Source organism: Anopheles arabiensis, chromosome 2 (genome assembly GCF_016920715.1).
Source record: "Anopheles arabiensis isolate DONGOLA chromosome 2, AaraD3, whole genome shotgun sequence".
In the NCBI taxonomy this organism is placed as follows: domain Eukaryota; kingdom Metazoa; phylum Arthropoda; class Insecta; order Diptera; family Culicidae; genus Anopheles; species Anopheles arabiensis.
This window is the reverse complement of record NC_053517.1, coordinates 88,101,193-88,122,301: the sequence shown is the minus strand read 5'-3', so window position 1 is coordinate 88,122,301 and position 21,109 is coordinate 88,101,193. Positions and strand designations below refer to the sequence as shown.

Below are 21,109 nucleotides of genomic sequence, written 5' to 3'. Positions count from 1 at the left end.
GCTTTTTTGTGCAACCCTAGCAACTTCGTTACCAACGCAACACTGGAAACAAAGCGACGGACCACAATCATACACACACACATACAAGGCACAGCACCACTACCCGTTGCGTCGGTGGGGGTACACTTCCATGCGGCCCATCCTCCAGCACACTTCAACTCCCTCCACTAACCGCGGTCCAAGATATCACGTTCGTAGGAACCCTCCCCCCTCCTAACAGCGGGCGGCGGCGATGTTCAGCGTGTGTGATTCCCCGCACGGAACGATCGGTTGTTTTCGGGGTATTCGCGGGTGAAGCAACAGGTTGTTGTGCGTGTGTGTGTTTGTGTATGTTTCAGCGTCCGTTCCGTCATTTCTTCCGCTATTCTAATCAGCTGCCAAACGACGGCACGCACCTCGAAACCGTTTTTGGATCGTCGTGCATGCATGCGTCATATCTGTAACGTTTTGCTCAAAACGTTCGACTCACAAATTGAATGCATTCCAATCCGATTGAGAATCGCAAACTGCATCGAAAGGAAGGGGGTGTGCGCGTTTTTTTTTGTTTCGGAAAAGCCCCCCCGGGAGCCTGTATACCAAAAAAAAAAAACCCCCCTGTCGACTTCTCACACTGCAAACACGTGTGTTATGAAGTTATGTGATTCCGTATTTTTGATTCTGCATATTAAAGCACATCACTGCATATACGCGTGTGTAAGCTGTAACTACCAATAAACAGTACACGGTGAATAATTAAAATCATAACCGCGTCTTACGAATGGGCCCCCGCTCACGTGTGAGGATGTTTAAGCGTTTGCACATTGCAGCAACGCACTGCGCTGCTGCGAGTAGCGAATGTGTTGGGGTTCCGGGAGCAGCAAAAGTACTACTCACAAAGAGCATCTGGTATCCGAAGGCAACACCTTCCGCTTATCTGCCACGCACAGTGCCAAAGTCCGTACCATATCGATAGCACAGATAATAGGCGGCTTTTACAACCCTGGGTGCTGCCAAACACCGGACATTCCTGCGGTGGAGTAGTGCACCAGGTGAAAGTAAGTGCGGCTTGGCTTATCACTAGGCGTGCTATACAATCTATCGCTATCTATTCTTTCGCGAGCTTCCTCCCGTTTATAGTTTCTTTCACATAAACACTAACCAGGCAATCGTTTAGGTTTTCTTCCAGTCTTCGTGTAATCTTCATTGCGATTTGCTAGCCTTTTATTTCGGCAGTTCGACACACTGTTCGTGGTGTCCCTTTGTCCGTGCTGTAAAAATGTTCATCTCCAGCCCTACGTCATGGCTACTACATTGCTCTGCTCCCAAAAGTCTGCTGTCAAGGGAACGGCAAAAAATGTAACTAAATGTGCAGATCAGTTTGTGGAGATTTCTAATCGATTGCAGGGCTATCTGCGACGCTTTCGAAATCCTACCATTTGCTTAACCGAAAGCGATAATCTAAGAATGTTTTAAAAAAGACGATCGATAACATATATGAACCGGGTGCAAACAGCTACGTACTGAATGTACCTTTTCGAATGGTCTAAGACTAAGTGTACTTGTTCCGTCCGAACAAGTTCATCCAATTGGTATAGGAATGCATGTCGTATCTGCATACATTAACAGGTAGTTCTATCTTACTAAACTCAACGAAAAACACTTGACGCGTCTTCAAAACAAAGCTCTTAAAACCTAGTTGGTACTCGTGCTAAGAATATGCTCACGCTACAACCACTGGCTAAAGGACGATACGCAGATGGAGTTTCGCCGCTTCATGGGATTGCTTGGCAGGGCAAGCGGCGGCATAACCTGCGGCATGTTCTGCATCAAGCCGTACCGGTTCACCAGCTTGTCGTCCACCATGTCGATGCGCAAACTTTCTAGCACCTTTTGCAGCCGCCGCTGGCGCAGCGCATCCTTTGACGGAAGTTTCGCGTTTTCCTTTGGTGTGGCGCCGTGCTTGTCGTCCACCGGCTGAGAACTAGCTTCGGCGCCGGTACCGGGAGTTCGCTGCCCTTTCATTGTCCCTTCCTTTGGTGTGCGTTTCACTTTCTTCGACGACGATACTGATTGCTGATTTTCCAACCTGATTCTCTTGCGCTTTTTCTGGCCCAGCTTTTTCACTGTTTCACCCTGACTGTGCGATTGGTTGACCGTAGTGGTCGTACTCAACGTTAGCTGATCTTTAGTGGCACCACCGTCGCTGATTACTTCCCACGGTATGTCGATGACTTTATTTTCCAAGATGTTCTTCAGGTAGGCTTCATCCTCGGCTGGATTGAGCAGATTTTTCTGTACGCAAACCATGCCCGAGATTTTGTCCGTTTCGTTAGGTGTAACCACTAGCTCATTCCTCGCTTCCTCGGGTGGGGGAACGTAATCGTTTTCGCACACTGTCACAGGACCCAGTTTAATGTCAGACGCTAGCTCCTGCTTTATGGCCGGCTGGTCTGGATTGATCGACTGCGTTTGCTGCGACGCGAATGCATCGCGAGTGGCGTTCGAGGGTGATTCCGTGTCCTTCAGGCGCCGTCGCAGTACGCCGTCCGATTCGCTAGCAACCATCTTGAAGTGGTAGGCCACATTCAGCTGCACGACGCACAGCTCGCAGATCCAGAACGGTAGCCCATCGTCCTCGTTTACCTGCAAAAGGGACACACAGGTACCGTGTAATCGTTAGGTTTCACGCTGGAAGAGGTGTATTGGCGCTTACCTGCAGCTGCGTCACGTACTGCAGCTTGTGGCGAATGTGGTTGATAGAAGCGAAGGTGCACATTGCATCGTCTATAGTGTTGGTATTGAAAATGTTCCGCGCACCTTCCGCCAGACAAACGCGACACGGGTGCTCTGATCCGTCGCGCATCTCACCACAGCTGTTGGAGGCACGGGCACTCAATGCTCTTCGTCTTGTGGGCAATATCCACAACACCTTTATGGGAAAGTAAAGCACACGAAGCTATTAGGCACGGTACACAAGACAGCTTTCCACTGGAAACCAGCTAATACTGACCTTTTAATGCGAAAAATACGCGCTGGCAGTGAAGACTAGTCGAAAGCTAAGTGTTGTATGACGCTTGTAAACAAATGCTTTGACGTCCCATTATGACGTATTGGGCTGAACGGGCCTTCTAGGCTTATTGATTGTTTGCTTCTTTCATTTCATTCAAACTGACCTCACTTCTAAACAAACAATTTGTTCTGTATTACTATCGAAACTACTTAAACTAAAACGGATTGTTATAATTCATCTTCTACAATTTTAATATAATTTTAAACTCCATCGCTTCAACGGTCGGCGTGAAATGTTTCAAAACAGATGTTTTGCTTGAAAATAAAACAAGCTGTCAAACTTTCTTTCCCGCTCAATCGTGCGTTACACATCGGGCAGAAAGTGGGTAACGCTTTGTAACGCGATCTGTAATGCAGCAGAAAATCGTTGGAATGAATCGTTTTTTGTGATTAACAATTTCTATTGAAAACAATAATTCTGAAGCATATTTTTATGTTCATGCTAGCTATCAAAACATACAACATTTGAAAGCATTTTGTTCCTAAACACGTTACATGGCAGTAGGTCAACTTTGCGCTCCCTGTTGGATGGAAAACATGTCAAACGGAAGCAGGACAATCGAACCAAACATCTGCCCGGGAACAGTGCGTCGTTATTTAGTTACCGAAACGGTAGTAACAACACCAACGTGACCAGAATGTCCACCAACGACTGGATACACTGCAACATTTGCTTTCATTCGTTCAAGAGAAAGGAGCGAAAGTTTTACCATCTCTCCTGCCGTCATGTGCTTTGCAAGCCGTGCATGGCCAAAACGAGTAGGTAGCGGAGGCAGTGGCACACATACATTCTTTAGTTGTTTGTTGTGGATTTCTATTTTTCCTCTCTTCCTGGCTCTTTTCACAAACACTTCGTATAGATCGTGGAACGATGTGTCCGCTGTGCAAAACACCGTTGGAGCGCTTCACCGAGCTGAACAACCAGGCGAGCAAGGACGAAAACCGGTCGAAAGCGACATCTTTATACTAAGAAGTTATTAACACAATTTTATCCTTTTTTAGATGGAGCGCAAGGACAAGATGTTCTACGATCCGGGTTCGCTTAAGGTTTTTGGCGTTGCGTACCAGAGTGTCATCTTCCAGCACAAACAGCGCGAGGATATGATACATGGAATACTACGCTGTGTATGTATGGTCGTTTAGAGCAGGCCAATTTCGAACCTTTGGCTTGGCAAAACAGTCAACCAACCAACCGTCCTCTTTCCTTCCCACAGCGATCCGCGGTAACGCAGATGAAGGAAATGGAAAACGCCATGCGCCAGAAGATAGTGGAAACCCAACGACGCTATGAAAAGTTTCGCACCCACCGACGGAACCTGCAGGAAGGGTTGCGCCAAATCTTGCCCCGCTATGGCGCTGGTCCCCCTGTTGAGCAGGGCGCCGGTATACGCACACCACTGCAGCCGTTGACTGGAAACCGCGCGTCACCACAACTAGCACTGGCGAATCGTGATGGCGATCCGGCCAGTCGCAGATACCAGGACAAAGGCCGGCCAGAAACGGTAACGTTTGCGGCATCGCCAGAATCATCATCCGCTGACTTTAGCTTCGGTACTCCGGCCCCATCGTGCCGGTCCGCAACAGTAACGAACGGCAGCTTTACACCGGCGGAGCAGCAACACGCGAGGGTAGCAATGGAGAAGACGGTTGCATTTCAGGGTCCGGAAGCCGTTAATTTATCCACGTTATCATTACAGCTTTTCACACCACAAGCTAGCGCCGAACGTTTCTTCCGCGAGGGCAACAAACCCGCTGTAACCGACCAGGACGATGGTGGGGCGTTCGCGGACGATTCTGGCATTTCGAGCATGCAAACACCAACCTCAATCTTAAGCTTTGCCGGCAGCTCTAGAATGGCACAGGGAATGCAACAGCAGCAGCTGAAACAGCAACAGCTGAAACAGCAGCAACTGAAACAGCAGCAACTGAAACAGCAACAGCTGAAACAGCAGCAACTGAAACAGCAACAGCTGAAGCAGCAGCAACTGCAACAGCAGCAACTGAAACAGCAACAGCTTAAACAGCAGCAACAGCAGCATCAGCAGCTGAAACAGCAGCATCAGCAGCATCAGCAGCATCAGCAGCATCAGCAGCTGAAACAGCAGCATCAGCAGCATCAGCAGCTGAAACAGCAGCAACAGCAGCATCAGCAGCATCAGCAGCTGAAACAGCAGCATCAGCAGCATCAGCAGCTGAAACAGCAGCATCAGCAGCATCAGCAGCTGAAACAGCAGCATCAGCAGCATCAGCAGCTGAAACAGCAGCAACAGCAGCTGAAACAGCAGCGCCAGCATCCTTACACTCCCTCAACGCCAGCAAGACATCTTCCCGGTACTTCGTCGTATCGACACAGTCAGATTTTCCCCCCGACTGTACCACGGCCTTGATGGGCGAGAATGTCGGACAAGCGCATTCTTGTACATACAATCTTAACCGTTCGCCTTCTTTATTAGTATACGGTTAGATTTAGCGTCGCCTTACGGTCGTTGTAACAAATACATCTGTAATGCCCTTCGCACGATCGCCTTTTCTTTAGATGTATTCACCTTAGTAGATCGGGTATGAAAATACGCTATGTGTGCTCTGTCTCACTCTTTTTTTAGTAAAATTTTCGAATAACAGTACTACAATTGCTGTGCTTTTGAACAAATCATAAAATGTAATTATTTTGTTTAACAAAAGCATATGTAACGATTAACGGCTGATTCAAATGGGAAAATCAGAAAACTGCTACGAAAGGAAAATGTATGAAAGAAAAACGAGCAACATAATAAACTTTAAACACACTTACACGTGCTGCACTGGATTCTTTGCCCGTCGTTTCGGAGGTTCGTTTCAATTCGGAAATATGCAATTCAGCAACACAACTAGCACACGTTGGTCGATTTTACATCTCATCAATCTCTCTTTTCATTATCCTTCGTTTGTTTTTAATCACATCGCGCTTCTTCTTCCTCTTCCTCCTTTACACCTCGCAGTCGATCGATCCTGAAAAAGCATCGTTTCCCTTCCTTTTCCTTATCCTGCCCTATATCATGTGTTTTTTTTTGTGTGTCTATATTCTACTCACGCCCCTCTTCTTTGCATGTTCCTCTATCATATTCCTTTTTCCTCTCAATCGTGTTGCCGCTTTTCCTTTTCTCGCCTGAGTTTCGGTCTGTTTTGCTACTTTAATTTTATACTGGAAAGATATAACAGAAACACAGGTTTCTATGTGTGTGTGTGTGTGTGTCTGATAAGATATTATTTAACAACTCTTTGCCCTCTTTGCTTCACGAAACTATTGACCGGCGGACCACGATGATCGTTCCGTGCTCTACACGCTACACGCCTTTTCTTTACTCTTTGCTGCAAATTACTTTAAAATAATAAAAAAAAAAGACAACAAACGGTGGATTGGGGGAAAAAAAGGTTGAACGATTCTTTGTATTTTCCTCTCGCACCTGCTCACAATGTGTTGCGCGCATCCCTTTTCTTAGCAGGTTCGTCGGTGTGGTTCAATAATAGGGATACATTTATGCTAAATTAAACGAAAACACTGCGAAAACACACACACACGCACAGGTAATGTACACACTGGTGCAGTTGTAATAGCTTAAAAAGATAGAGCAAGATGAAACAGTAGTAGCACACAGCAAATTAACAAAACCTAACCTCTCCGTGTGCGCGGCACGTCACGTGCGATCGTATCCTACTACTAAACGGCGGTGTAACCGAATTTAAACGCTACCGTGCACGTGTATGTGTGTGTGTGTGTGCGCGCGCGTTTAGCTGGGAATCGATGCCTACACACTTTTGTATGGTTTTCTGGTTGTTTTTTTTTTCATCCCATTTCCTATCGGTGGTCAATCGGGGGAACGCGAGGAAGAATTGTTCGCTCTATATTCAATTAAAACAAAAACTCATAAATTGCTAATACACCAGAAGCTTGATCTTTGCTTGTTTTTCTTGTCGTAAGAGGAAGTAATGACAGCGGGTTTTTTGTTTGTTTTTGTAGTAGTATTAAGAGTAGTAGTAGTAGTAGTAGTAGTAGTATTAATAGTATTAACAATCGGCCTAAAAATCCGCAGCAGTCGTCCTCTGTGCGCGGCCCTCCTCCTCCTCCAGCGCACTTATCATTACGCTCTGTGCAGCAACTAAGTATTAATAGCTGGTTTGTGTGGGGGGAAGGCTGGCTGGCTGGCTGGCGGGAGGGCGGCGTTTCGACCAAACGGTGCTGGGTACGGGTGCAAGCGTGCTCCCAAGCATTCTTCAGAGGCCCGTGCCCGCAAAAAGCGAGTTACTTCTTGCCTTTGGAGCGTCGCTTGAAGAAGTTGTCGCGCATCTTGGGTGTGCTATTGCTGCTGCTGTTGCCACCGTTGCTGTCGGCGCCCTTCTTCGGCGCAGCACTGCCACCAGTGCCAGCAGTGGTGGGGGAGGGTGGCGTCGTCGGTACGCTCTCGCCGTTCACAAGATCCGAGGACAGGTCGTCTGCGATGCTGTCGGACGATGGCACGACCTGACTGCTGCTGCTGCTGCTGCTACTGCCGCTCGGTAATGGTACATTCTGCGATGGAATGGTCGCCAGTGTCGCGGCCGGTGCGGCCGACGGTGTGGAGACGGCCGAGGACGTTTCCATCTCGGAGCAGTAGGCCGCATCGTCGTCGGTCGACATGGAGGAGGTCGGTTGCTCGATCGCCTCCTCGCCACACTCGTCGTCCTCGTCGTTGTCGTGGTCGTTGTGTCGCTCTACCATCCCCGCTCCTGCTCCGCCATGCATTTCCACGTTCGCTACATCGACTCCACGCTCGGACGAGCACGCACCGGTAGCGCCAGCACCAGCAGCAAGCTGCACCTCCTCACCTTCCCCATCTTTCAGCTCGCGTTCCTCGTCGGCCTGTTGCTGTCGCTGATGACGCTGCTGCTGCTGCTCGCCGGAATAGAACTGCTGATCGTCCAGCATCAGCGAGGAAAAGCCGCTCGTGGCCTCCGCGTACGACAGGCGCAACGAGACGGACGAATTGGTCAGCGAACGGGCCGCCGAAGGGGACGGCGACGGAGACGGTGATGACGACGACGACGACGACTCGTGGTGCGATTCACTGTCGCCCGAGGTCATCATCATTGTGCTGGCGTTGGAAGCGCCCGACCCACCGCACCCACCGCCGGCCGCCATCTCCTCCTCCAGGCTCTGGTAGCCGTCTATGTGGCCCCGCACGTCGCAATCTTTATCGGTGCGCAGCTTTTGCAGCGTCGGCTCGACCTGCGGATCGTTTGCAAAGTTGGCTGCAGAGAAGGAGAGACAAAGCGGAGGTAACACGTTAACACGATTATCACAACTTATTAAGAAAACAGTCAATCGGGCGACAGGATACGTACGATGGGGAGCAATAATTTCCTTGAGGCACTTGGCGACTTGTATTCTAACGTTCGGCACCGCGTCGTCGGCCAATTTGAGTACATTGTTGAACACATGTTTGCGGAAGATTTTTACTTCGACGCGATCAGTCTCGAGCTGATGGTGTGGGAAAGCAAAAGAGGAAAAACCAAAACGTTAGCCATCAGGCTGTTACAGCTGGAAGCGACTGCGAAGAGCTTACCATTTTTCCAGCCGCTATCACATACGTCTGACGGCGACGCCAGTTGCTGTAGGAGGCAAAGTGCTTATTGAAAAACTCGAACACCTTGTCATTTTGCTGGAACTCGTGGCTGCATTCGACAAACTAGAAAGAGAAAAAAAGAAACAGGACTGTAACGCATGTCCGTGCAAAGGGGAAGAGAGCGGCCACAAAAATAAAGCCCGCAAACCTACCGCATCGATGCCAGCCTTCCGGACGCTGTCGTACTTGTCCAGCATGAGCCGCATCGACAGCCCGGTCAGGAAGAGCAGACAGTTCTCCTTCCGGATGGCGGTGTGCATCCGGGCCAGCTCCATGATCTGCTGCCCGACCAGCTCGCGGAAGCGCCAGTTCATCATGCTGAGCGGCGGCTGCAGACACATGCCGAGATGGTTCATAAGCGTTTCGTGCTCGCACGCATCGATCACGCGCAGAAACTCGGCCAGCGTGCGCACCACCTCGAACTTGATGTCGTCCGAATCGAGCAGGAACTCGGTGTACGACGGCACCAGGTCGCGCGTGGCCTGCTCCCGCCCGATGATGAGCGCGATCTTGCTGATCGAGGCGGCCATCGTGCGCCGCACCGAGTCCTGCACGTCCCCGCACAGGTCGAAGAAGTAGCGGCTCAGGATGGGCCAAAACTTGTCGCCGAAGGTGAGCACCACGGCCGGGAAGTTGTACGCACAGTCCTGGCACAGCTCCATGTTGACGTTCTTCATGTGCAGGAAGTCCTCCAGCAGGTTCCACTCGACCTCCTCGTTCTCCCAGCGGATCAGCGTCTTGAGCTGTTCGGCCGCCCGGATCCGTTCCACCGTCGTCATGGTGGGCGTCACGGTGCTGCTACTACTGCCCGCCCCACCCGATGCAGCTCCTGCCGCGGTGCCGGCGCCGGCATTGTTATTGCTGCTGTTGGCCGCCGCCGCTGCTGCTGCCGCCGACGTTTGAGATTGGGACGGCAGCAGATCCTCGTACATGTAGATCAGCTTGTTGTTGTCGGTCTCGTTGTTGTTGATGCTGCCGTAGCTCGAGTCGCTGTCATTTTGGTTCTCGTTGTCCTCCACCACCATGGCGGCCGAGGACGGGCCCGTCTCACCGCCGGTGGCAGCCGTCGGCGACGGCTCAGTGATACCGCTGCCAGTGCTGCCGCCGCCGGCTTGCTGCTGGGTCAAATTATTGTTCTTGCTGTCATCGGTCGCCGTTGCCGCTGCGAGTGGCGCCGCCTTCGCCTCCACCACCCTGCTGCTGCGCCGCTCGTTGCGCTCCCGAACGTTGTTATTGCTCGCATCGGACGCCTCATCGCCGGCCGTGCCCGTTTCCTCCTTGTCAATGAACTCCAGATCCAGCGCCAGCCCCGGGCTGATGTACCAGAACTGGTGCGAGTTGAAGCACTCGTCGATCGCATTCTCGTCCTCCTCCGCACCCGCCTCCATGATAAAGTCCAACCCGCCCGCTCCGCCACCACCGCCGTCCGCCTGCTGATGCTTTGGGTTATCGCTGTCGTAAATCACGCCACTACCGCCACCCTCGCCCGCCTCCACGTCCACCCCGGCCAGACTCAGGTCCGGCAGATGGTTCGACCCGAAGTTGTCGTCCTCCGAGTCCCAGTGGCCGTGGTTATCGAACGCATCGCTACCACCGCCCTGGTCGCCCCCATCGCTCCCGGACGGGTTGGCGAACGCGTGCTCGAAGTTGTTCTTGAGCGGTGAGCAGTAGCGCATGAAGCGGTTGAGCGGGTTCTTCTCGTCGTAGCTCTGGTTGGCCCGGTATAGCGGGGACGGTGTCGGCGACGTGGACGCAATCGACGAGCTCGAGGACAGCGACTTGTGGCGGACGAAGAACAGATCGGTCAGCTTCGAAATGCCACCACCGCCATCGTCCGACGTCGAGCCCGTCGACTGCCGCTGGGACAGATGCTCCTCCACGAACACCACCGAGGCAAGGTAGGCCGCCACGTTGATACAATCTTCCGAGCGCGGGGAGGTCGCCTTCCACGAAGCCGGGCTTTCATCGTCCGCCGACTTGACGAGCGAGAGGAGAGCGTGCCGTTGGATGGAGTCCTTGAACCGCTGCTCGTACGATTCGTAGTTTTTCAGCAGCACGCTTGCCGCCGGCTGCTGGCTGCCGGTTGCGAGCTGTCGCGCATTGCCCATCAGCTCCTGGAACGCTTCGTCGGCCGCGTTCGTTATCGACAGCTCGAGGCTGCTGTTGTACGCGAGGCCGAGTATCTGCAGCTGCGCGAACGTTGCCAAAAATCGGCCCAGATTCTAGGGAGAAGCATCGCACAAGGTAACACAAAAAATGTAACATTAAAATGATGCTTTTTTGAAGATGACAGCAAGAGCAAGGCAATACAGGGTTACCCAGGAGTTCTCATAGCTGTGGGACACTTTATTTACTCCTTCTTGCATGAAATGAACTTAATGCAATGGGAATTGGTCTCTATAGCACCCTTGATGGACAAATCCAATAGGAATTTCCAAGGAGCCTGTGCAAACAGGATGCTATAGAATTCAATTTCCAACATATGAAGTTGACTTCCCATAAGAAAGACTCAAGGAAGTGTCCGACAACTATGAGAACCCGTGGAAAACCCTGTAATGTTACATAGCATACATACCTTTAGCGCCGCCTTGATCACCCACAGGCTTGTGTCGAACATGAATTTCTTGTACGCCGGCACCAGCACCTTGCGCCGCTTCTCGAGCGTACAGAGCAGCGCAATGAACGGCATCACCTCGGCGCACGCCTTGCGCACGGTCCAGATTTCGTCCTCGCACAGCTTCATGAATATTGGCAGCTGCAGAACAGGGTTAAAAAAGAGGTTAGTAATGCAATACGCTAGGACGTTGCCCACACACTTACCAAATTTTTCTCGAACACCTCGTTGCCCAGGACTTCGCACATCACCGGAAAGGCGGTGGCACACTCCTTGCGGACGAAGTTGATCTTGCAGGTACACATTTTCACGAACCGGGTGTACAGGAGCTCGTGCGTCTTGGCGCATCCCACCAGCGGGGCAATCTTCACCATCAGCTGCGTTTTGGCAATCCCCGAACACGTTACGGCGAAGCGGATGCATTAAGCATTTAGGATTGTGTTGGTGGAAGGTAGGAAAACCCATAAAGCCGATGGTGGAATGAAAAGAAAGAAAAACGAAACATTTGGAGAAGAGGATTAGAAAATGATTGTAACCGGTGTAGGAGAATGAGTGTTTGTTGCGCGAGAATGAGAACAGGCAGTGTTGTTGTACCCTGTTGGCTTCTTAGAGGTGGTGGTATTGAGGATAACCATTTCATTTCACGCCCTACACGTCTCCTTGCTACATGGCACGCCGACTGGAAAACCTTTAGGCGAAAGACGTCACACGGCCTAGCTCATCAAAGCTGGCTGTGATATGAGATATCGGATCGAAAGTGCACCATTTCACAGCCACTTTGAGAGACAGGACATGCGTTTGCACCGAGAGAAAGGTCCCGTTGGAACACTACTGTACTACATCACTGTAGAACTGTATAAATACATTTAATCATTTTCACACGTCACTTTATCAAACGCACACACACACACACGCGATTGCGCACTTTAAAACTTCGTTGAGATGGTGGCCTGCTGCTGGTGGTGGTGAGTTTACGCCACCGTGACGCTCTTCAAAGCTGGCTGTGATATGCGAAAAAGGATTCTTCCCTTACACAGTGAAGGACGCATTTCACAGCCACTTTGAGAGGGTCAAAGTGACAACGAGGGACACCGTTGTTGTTGTCGTTGCTGTAAGAAACACTCCCTCCCACGCTGTACATTGCTCAAGGGTGGTCAAACTCGTCAAAATGGCTGTGATATGAACTTTTCTTAAATCGACACGGCACAACCATTTTTACGACCTGACCACGAGCAAGCCTGTTTGTCCACACTTTTGATACTTCTCATATTGGTTTCTTCACTTTTTTTCAGTGAAAATGCATCAATAGAAAAGAATTTACATATTTTATCTATTGCAGCTAGCATGTTGTAGAACTTACGAAACTTACGGACTTATACTAAAGTTTGTAAGGGTTCTCAAAATATGTCGCGCTGTGCCAAAGATGCAAATGAAACGGATTATGAAAGGTTAAACTCGAATACGAATCACAAGCAGACTAATAAATAAATATTGAAAATTTTGCATTTTTTAGGTTAACCGCCAGAGGAAATCATAACATCTCGATAATTCAAAAAAATAAATAAAACATCCAAACAACATGGCAGGGAAGCATGATTACGCGCATGGGATACAGAGACGAGACAACCCGAGATAGAGAGAGAGATTAAGAGGGATAGAGAGTGAGAGAGAAAGTGAGAGACCAGATGTGTTTCAGCACCCGACCGAGCTCATCAAAATGGCTGTGATATGATAGTGAATAGCGGAAAACGAGTCCGGTTTATTTGGTGATAAACACATAGCCACAACCAATTGATGAGCCCAGTCCGTTGTGTGTGGTTTTTCGCATCAATAGGTTACGGTACTGCGCTCTTTTTTTGATAAGTAAAAATAAAAACAAACCTTTTGCTCTTTCTACTACTATTTCCTGATGTCTGTTCTTGTTATCCTTCACGCGAGATTGATGAAACGCTTTTCGTTTTTGCAACGTTATTTATAAACGATTCTTATTACTTTGAAACACTATAAGTTCTACTGGTTGTTTTCATTCTCTACTTTACAAGACCATCGCTACTGGTAAAATCTATCTAATCAGTCTTTTCATGGATCGAAACAAACTACACGGGCATTAAAATGGCGAGTGGCAGTACTTTACGTGAACCATCATATGGTTCGTTTTTGATACGGTTGGTATTACATTAACTCTGTACGACAGAACAAGATTTAAGAGGTGAAGCAAGATCGTTAAGATCATTGAAAGATCGACTATGATTATCGAAGGAGCAAAAAAGAGGTCTTTCAAGTGAAGCCATCGCAGGGCGATTCTTCGATGCAGGTAGGTAAGTGACGCATTGCTCATCAAAGCTGGCTGTGATAGCAACTATCAAAGCAAGCTACAACAACCAAGTTTGATGACAATGCATGGCACCCAATACATTGTTGGCATTTTTTGTTGAATTTATTTCGTTTGTGTATTAAGAAAACGGGATGAAAGAAACGACGAAACCAATTGAATGGAACAGATTGAAGTAGAGTTTAGAGCTAAATTATGCACTGGTAATTTATTTAAAGAAAACAAAAGTTGTAAATTTAATTATAAAAAAAATATTTACATAACAAATGAAACTGCTGTAAAGATTCGTACCGTAAAATAAAATAAGAATTGTTAAATGATACCGGGAACATAACTAGAAAAATCAAATCACAAAAATATGATACACAAAGAAACAAAAAGAGCCGCGGAGCTTAAGCGAGACGTTTTTTTGTAAAACATTATAAATCTTAGTTATAAAAAAAACATTAGTAACAAAACAAACAAACAAAACACACAGAATTGTAAAGAAACTCTCTGCACACACAAAAGACAAACAGAAAAATCTAATAACACAAGCCAAGTATCTAACAAACCATAGAACACACCACCATCACCGCATACCATGAGAAAATGAAAGAAATACAGGAAAGCGAACAACAATTTTAAAATTTCTTCAATATGGGCAGACGAGAAAAGAGCGCAACTGTAGTAGTACAAAGGATGCATGTGTATTATATTTTATGTAGCAGCTAGCTAAGTAAGATTGTTGGCAATCGCACAAAATCGGTTGCAGAGAGATATCACCGGTTCCGCTTTGCCACTTATATACCATTATACCTTTTTACTTCTATATTGTATCTATCAACATGAAAGACAAGGTAGTGAGATCTACCAGTACTAAGCCGGCGCCAGCCGTCACGGGTTGAAACGCCACTATCTCACTACCCATGTCTTTCTTGCAGACAAAATACAGCCCAACGACACACCTGTGTGCTTAGTAATTCCACCATCACCGGAGTAGCAGTTGCAGTTATAAAACACACACGCGCACCAAAAACAAGCAAACACACACACACACAATACATAATCAAACCATCACCACTAGTAGTAGAAGTAAGTAGGTAGAGCTAGAAAGAACACCGGGGAAAAAGAGATCACACAAGTTGTAGAGAAATGAAGCAATCGAGATAATGACCACCATTTACTTATTTACTTATAATTCTTTATATCACACATCTTTAAATCTACTTCATCCCAACACCACACTATCTCGTTGAAGTATAGTGAGAAAGCGTTTTACCAAAGCTAAGTAGTTTCTACCACTCTTATACACACACTACCGACTACCACCTCTATTGAATACTAATTGCAAGAAAAGTACATAAGCGATATTCTATTTATGTCCATAAGAGATGTCTCACCAAAAGCTGAGCAAAGCTTTAGCAAAAGAATATCTACTAAGAATATATAAGATTACTAAGATACGAATGCATCTTTCTCAAGGTGCATAGAATAAGATCTATAATAGAAGATTATTCTGATTTTAGATTTAGATTTTCCTTCTGAACGAACAGCCGTAGTACAGAGAAACCCTAGAGCATAAAAGGAGGATCAGCACCATGATGTGCTCTCTCTGAAAAAAGAGTCAGGGAGAGTTCCTCTATGAAAAGGTCGTCCACTTGAACGAAAAGGCCAAGAAATGGATTCAACACTATAGACGAAAGCAGTATACAGTAGTAATCCTTTTTCATAACGAGTAACTCAGTGTTATACTATAAGCTTTTCTACTTTTAACAGAATTTCATCTCCGCACCTCAGTGTAATCCACTTCCTTAACCTATACACTTCGAAGGGTAACGGAAATCACACTTTATGACACTCGTTTTAACTGCACACTTTTCACACCGCTACTAATAGTATGCTAATAGTAAGACGAACAACCCTCACGAAGCACAGATGTACAACAACAAGCCTTTGGGGCACGGTTCTCCGTTGATGGCGCGTCACGTGGGGCATGATACGCACAAGGAGAATTAGCGAGAAAAGTCAACCAAGAAAGAAGAAAGTATATACTTACATGGATGTAGTTGGTACACATGTCCATAAACTGCTCGTTGATCGGCTTGCTGACCAGCTCCTCGACGATGTTCAGCTTGATCGTGGTCGCCCGGTCCAGGTAGCCTTTCTCGATCAGATACGTCAGTGATTCGAATGTCGATGCACGAACCTACGGGAATGAGGGAAAAAGGCTATTGAATTAATCCAATAAAATTAAAACGGGCAGGTGTTACATGGGTAGGACACTACGGCACAAAACCGGAACATTCCAATTTCCGCTAAATAATTCTTGAACCTCAAGAGATGTCCTCATCGTCCCAAGAGGTGTGGACCTCTTCATTTCGGCAAATGAGGCAACTGTAAAAGTTTTGAAGCCTCCTCTCGTTTGAAGCAATAATTAGAAACCATGCTAACACACATCACTTCGCACAAATGAGAAGATGAAACTGTTACAGAAGGGCCTCTTGATGGCATTTAGCAAAAAAGAAGCGAGAAAAAAAGGTACATCAGCCATGCCGGTTCCATCCAGCAACAAGTAGCAACAGCACAGTCACACAAGCAAGACGACACACATCATCAAGACTTGTTTCGGTACATCATCACGGAAGTTTCACTCGCTTGCATCAAGGAAATTCCAGCAAAGGCGAGGACACCGCCATCGTCACATCCTCATCGTCCCGGCGCCAGTTCAGCAGCAACATTGTTAACATTATGTAACGCAAATGGGGACAACGAGCGATGAGAAAAGCTGTTCTTTTCGCTTCCCGCTACCACCCAAAGTGTACATGTTATATCCTTTTCCCACCATTGCGCGCAGTCTCGCTCGCGCGCTCAAGAAGTGGGCTAAGGATGTGTCGCTCAGAAAGCTTGCAAAAGCTACGGACATATGCTAGCTGGGCACCGAAGAAGATGGCGATGGTGATGGTGGTAGAGACCACACACGTTTCAACCGGTAGAGCTCCTTCGCATGCGATGTAAATGGGGCGTGAGAATGGAACCACCACCACCACCGAGAGGAAATGAACTGACGTTCGCGATGATAGTTTTGATTTTTCCGTTAATATGTTTGATATTGGGCGTTAAAATGGGTGTGTTGATTACTGTTGCTTCATCAGAAGGAAGCGGGAGAGGATTCTATTGATACTTCGCTGTCGTCGTAATGGGGGCCGGGAGTGGTGATAGTTTCTTAATCACTTTTACACGTTCGGTGCCGCGCACTGTGTCCCTGACTGATTGCACACTTACATTCGGTTCGTCTGTTAGGTAACGGACGATGATCTGCAGTATCTTCTCCAGGAACGCTTTGCTGAATATGCTCTGCTGGTCTTGGTCTCGGTCAAACCAGCTCGCGCAGTACTTCTGCAACCAGCAGGCCAAATACAGCCGCACGGATTCATCTGCAACGAAAGCGAGAAATAAGAGGAAAAAAGGGAAATGTTAGTAAAGCACACAATATTTGCAACAATTTTGGGCAATCGAATTGGGGAACAAACAAAACCACAAACCACTTCCCACAGGTGAGTTTTCATTCATCGATTCAGAATATCATATACAAGGGCAAAGGGTAAACAAGACCATATTGGGGGCAGAGCGGTCCTTTCTACTGCTTAAACAAGAGCGGCCTAAGTGGAAATAAGACTTACGTACACAATTTTATTTTTTGTCGATTTCATCACCCACCACCCTCTCTAAGCGGTGTGCGAACCGTACAAGAGCACACGCAATATTATACAGGGTTGTGCAGAGAGAGAGAGAGAGACAGAGAGTTTCAACTGTGTTTGCGTTTCATTTCAAATTAATTTGGTTTCTCGTGGGTAGGTACTCCGCCTTCGCTTCGGCTCCTACTACTTCTGGCTAATTAATTTACCTTTCCATCGGTTACAGGGATGCACAGCACTCCGGCGTTGGGGGTGGGGGGTTTGCTGGGAATAATAAAGGACCCGATTCGCGCCCTCGCCAGCCAGCAGTAATAATGAGTGCAACTTTTTTCATCATCTAGCACTGCTCTAAGGAGAGAAGGTGATTCGCGTTCCGCGTCGAGCAACGGCGCATTCATTCATTTGTTGTAAAACAGTTTTTTTTTTTGTTTCTTGTCGGAAAGGAAAGCCGTATAGCATTTTTGCTTAACTATGAAGGATCAGAGGGGATATGATGTCCTGATGATCGTGAGGAAACGGGTAAAGGGTTACATTATCATGCCGCACAAAAGGGTGCGGCGGTTGGGATGTGGAGCAGGCAAGAGCTACGCACTGCGAAAACTGTTGAAGAACTTTAAAGGCACAAACCCCTTATTCAAAAAACCACACCATGTGCCTCAAAATAGTCGAGAAAAGCACAACGTAATACGTGTGTTTCAATCAAAAGCTTATGGGAACGAGTGGCGAACCATTGAAACTCCGAAACTCAAACTGAAGTCACACAGAAGACTTCAATCGAATCATCTGTACCTTAGGCACACACATGGTATGGCATCCTCAAAAACCGCCTCCAACACCAACATTTTTGGGGTTTAGGGCATCAGAAACCATGAACCTATTTATCGATCTGCACGGGTTGTGGTCGGTAGGGGCAGGGCAAAGAGAACTCACAAAACTATTCCTTTTCAAAGCGGTTGGGAACCAATATCAAAAACCCAAAGCACCAGCCCCTGGTTTTTGCGGGATCGATCAATCGGAGATGTGGTAAATACCGGAAAGGGGCGAAAAGGAGCGCTGTCCTTTGCAAACTATCGAGCTGACAGTTACTATGCGGTTATAAAGCACCAGCACCGGTTGATTTATGCTGAAATGTCCCCCAAAGGGAAGAATTTTCCATACTTTCTCTTATCGAAACAGACGGAAGTTGGCAGCTGTTGCAAGACACCCGATTTGATATATTTTTCATTAAAATCTAAACAGTTTTGCAAACATCCAGCATCTACAATCGCAATGAGCTCACTTTTTATTGGGCGTTGGTAGTTAAAGAACACACTTCAAGACGTCGATTATGCTGACATCTTTCCTTGCGTACACCACCACCACCTTTCCGCGCGTACCACCAAGGAGCAGCAGATTTGTTGTTGCAAACATATCTTGCGCTCTCTCACAGTCTCTCTCTCTCTCTCGTTTATCTTTTACTCCTCCACTCCACGCACAGCAAAGAGAGAGCAGCACCGAGAAAGATAGAGCGCTGGACGCTACACCCTAATAAATCGAGGTTATGTCATGTACCTTCTGACAGTAGCAGCACCGAACGTCCTGGTCAGGTGCGAAATGATGGTTCAGTTCAGAAATCTCACCCATCGATTTGGGGGAAATGTTCCAGAGGAAATTTAATACGGTTTTCCATTTCACGAACACCATGACGAGATTTCTTTGCCTTTTCTTATCACAAGAACCTTTCATTGGTGGTGTAAAGGTATCCGCGATCACGTTTTTTTTGTCACAATGCACACCATTAAACTGTGACCCGCGAGACTCACTGCCGCTAGGACTATTATCACAGCCATACTGCTCCCGTATCATGTGATAACGATGCTTCCAAGCGCACCCACGAGATGCATCCTCACATCCTAACCGTTTTCGGCACAACAATATCACAGGCACACGGTGTACTGGGGCGCTGGCTCGTCATCTTATCACAATCGCTACTCGCGTTATACCACACGCCAGCCGCCCGAGCCAAAATCGGCGCACAACACACACACACACACACACACACACACACCTTTTCTTGCCCAACTGTGGCAGAACTGGACATGCCGATGCTGCACCGTCGACTGGCTTTTTTCGCGTGGGGGAGTAGAGTTCCAACGTACACCGCACCAGATGGCACACACACACACACCCATGTGTTTTGCGAGTGTGCATGCCGTGCTGTTGGTGTGCTGTTGGGAAACACATTTGCAAAGCAACAGCTAAAACGGGATGATATTGTTCTCCCGCGTGTGAGTATGTGGGTGATTATGATAGTGTGACGACGGTCGTTGTCGTCGTCGTGGTCGTAGAGGGTTGAGCGTGAGAGCCATTAGAAGGACTTCGGCACACCAACTGTGCGCGAAACGGGGCACAACACACGCGCACACACGAGAAAAGCGCCCTTACGTTCCCTCACTAACACACACACATACACCCACACCCACCCACTGTATTGCTTCTGATCTTGGAAAACGAGCGGAAAACAGGTCGGAAAATGCTCAGCATCCCCTTTTCCCTCAGCATCGATATGTCCCTTCTTCAAGAAGAGCAAGAGAGAGAGGGAGAGATTTAACGAAAAGCGGAAAGAGCAAATGTTGCTTCTAACACAGCGAAATACACACACACACACACATACAGCGACCAATTGTGGGAGGATTCGGTGGGCGATTAGTACGTACGGTCCCTGCATGCAACACGACCATTAAAGGTACACAGGACCATTATTGCCATGTCCTTTGCGCACACAAACACGCACATACAACACATTCGCCCTCTCTCACTGATAAGAGATAACGCGCATATACGCGAGTGGTGGTTGAATGTGCCATTACCGTACTACCACTGCCACCACTACTACTACTGATGCTGGAAATACTACTACTACAAGTCTTTCCCGCATTACTACTAATACTACTACTACTACTACTACAACCAGCACCTGTCCCTTCAGGGAAGGCGGCAGAGCGATCCTGCGCGTGCCTACCACCCTGCAAATGTGCGCTGGTCGTAGTGCGGGGGGCTGGCGGTGGTGATGGCTGCCGTTCGGCCGTTGTCGTACGATAAGAGTAATTGCTCATCTTAAGGATGCCGCTGCTGCCACCATTAACCGTTGAATCTTCTTATTGAATGAAGTGAGAGTGAGAGCGGTTCGGTCAAAACCGTGGGTGTGGGACTCGCGTCAGGGCGGAACTTGCTGCCTCCGTGTGAATGTGTGTGTGTGTGTGCGAGTGTGGGGGTTTCGCGAAAAAGCGACAGAAAAGGGAGGATATTTGAATAGAGCAAACTCAATAACGATTTGCTAGAAACAGCTTTTCCGCCGAAGGAAACCATTATTTTGTTCGCAAAATTATTTTCCAACACATGTAAAAATGGGCGGGTTTTTTTTTGGTACAGTTTTTCAGTTTAAAGTATATCGAGAAATCAACAACTGTTACTTCTATCTCAGCTCTCCACATTTGTCCAATTAATAATGGAATTTTTGGAGCGTGTGAGGAGCTATAGGCGTACGTGTGCATAAACACGTACCACAAATTATCAAGGTATTGAACGTTTTTGGACAAACAACAATTTAAAATAACCCATAGAATCGTTTCTACGTTTTTTAACCTTATTTTTAACCAACTTACTTTAAAAAAAAAGTATGAAATATGAAAAATAATGCCCACCCGAGCAGACAACGTCATGCTCCTTTTCTTTTCCATTTGTCGAACGCGAATTTTCACCGAAATCTTTCTGCCTGGTGGTACCGTTTTTCTTGTGCGCTTTTCATTTCTCTCACATC

General features: G+C 47.7%; 2 protein-coding genes across 6 annotated transcripts in view; both read right to left on the bottom strand.

Moving 5' to 3' along the window:
* Positions 1–1,148: 1,148 nt before the first annotated feature.
* On the bottom strand, positions 1,149–3,085 carry LOC120898648. Its single transcript, XM_040304782.1, has 3 exons — positions 2,990–3,085; positions 2,693–2,908; positions 1,149–2,622 (listed from the first exon to the last, which is right to left on the bottom strand). The coding sequence occupies exons 2-3, from the start codon at positions 2,840–2,842 to the stop codon at positions 1,705–1,707; spliced, it is 1,068 nt and encodes a 355-aa protein (XP_040160716.1). The 5' UTR covers positions 2,843–2,908; positions 2,990–3,085; the 3' UTR covers positions 1,149–1,704.
* Positions 3,086–5,929: 2,844 nt separating this feature from the next.
* The window catches only part of LOC120898457, a 123,477-nt gene continuing 108,297 nt past the window's right edge, over positions 5,930–21,109 (bottom strand). For all 5 annotated transcript variants that reach the window (XM_040304342.1, XM_040304344.1, XM_040304343.1 and 2 more), the window contains 8 exons: positions 16,898–17,049; positions 15,672–15,821; positions 11,508–11,678; positions 11,263–11,442; positions 8,840–10,909; positions 8,628–8,750; positions 8,407–8,542; positions 5,930–8,313 (listed from right to left, as the gene is read on the bottom strand). In XM_040304342.1, coding sequence (XP_040160276.1) covers positions 7,328–8,313; positions 8,407–8,542; positions 8,628–8,750; positions 8,840–10,909; positions 11,263–11,442; positions 11,508–11,678; positions 15,672–15,821; positions 16,898–17,049 — 3,968 coding nt within the window. In that variant the 3' untranslated portion in view covers positions 5,930–7,327. The remainder of the gene's footprint in view (positions 8,314–8,406; positions 8,543–8,627; positions 8,751–8,839; positions 10,910–11,262; positions 11,443–11,507; positions 11,679–15,671; positions 15,822–16,897; positions 17,050–21,109) is intronic.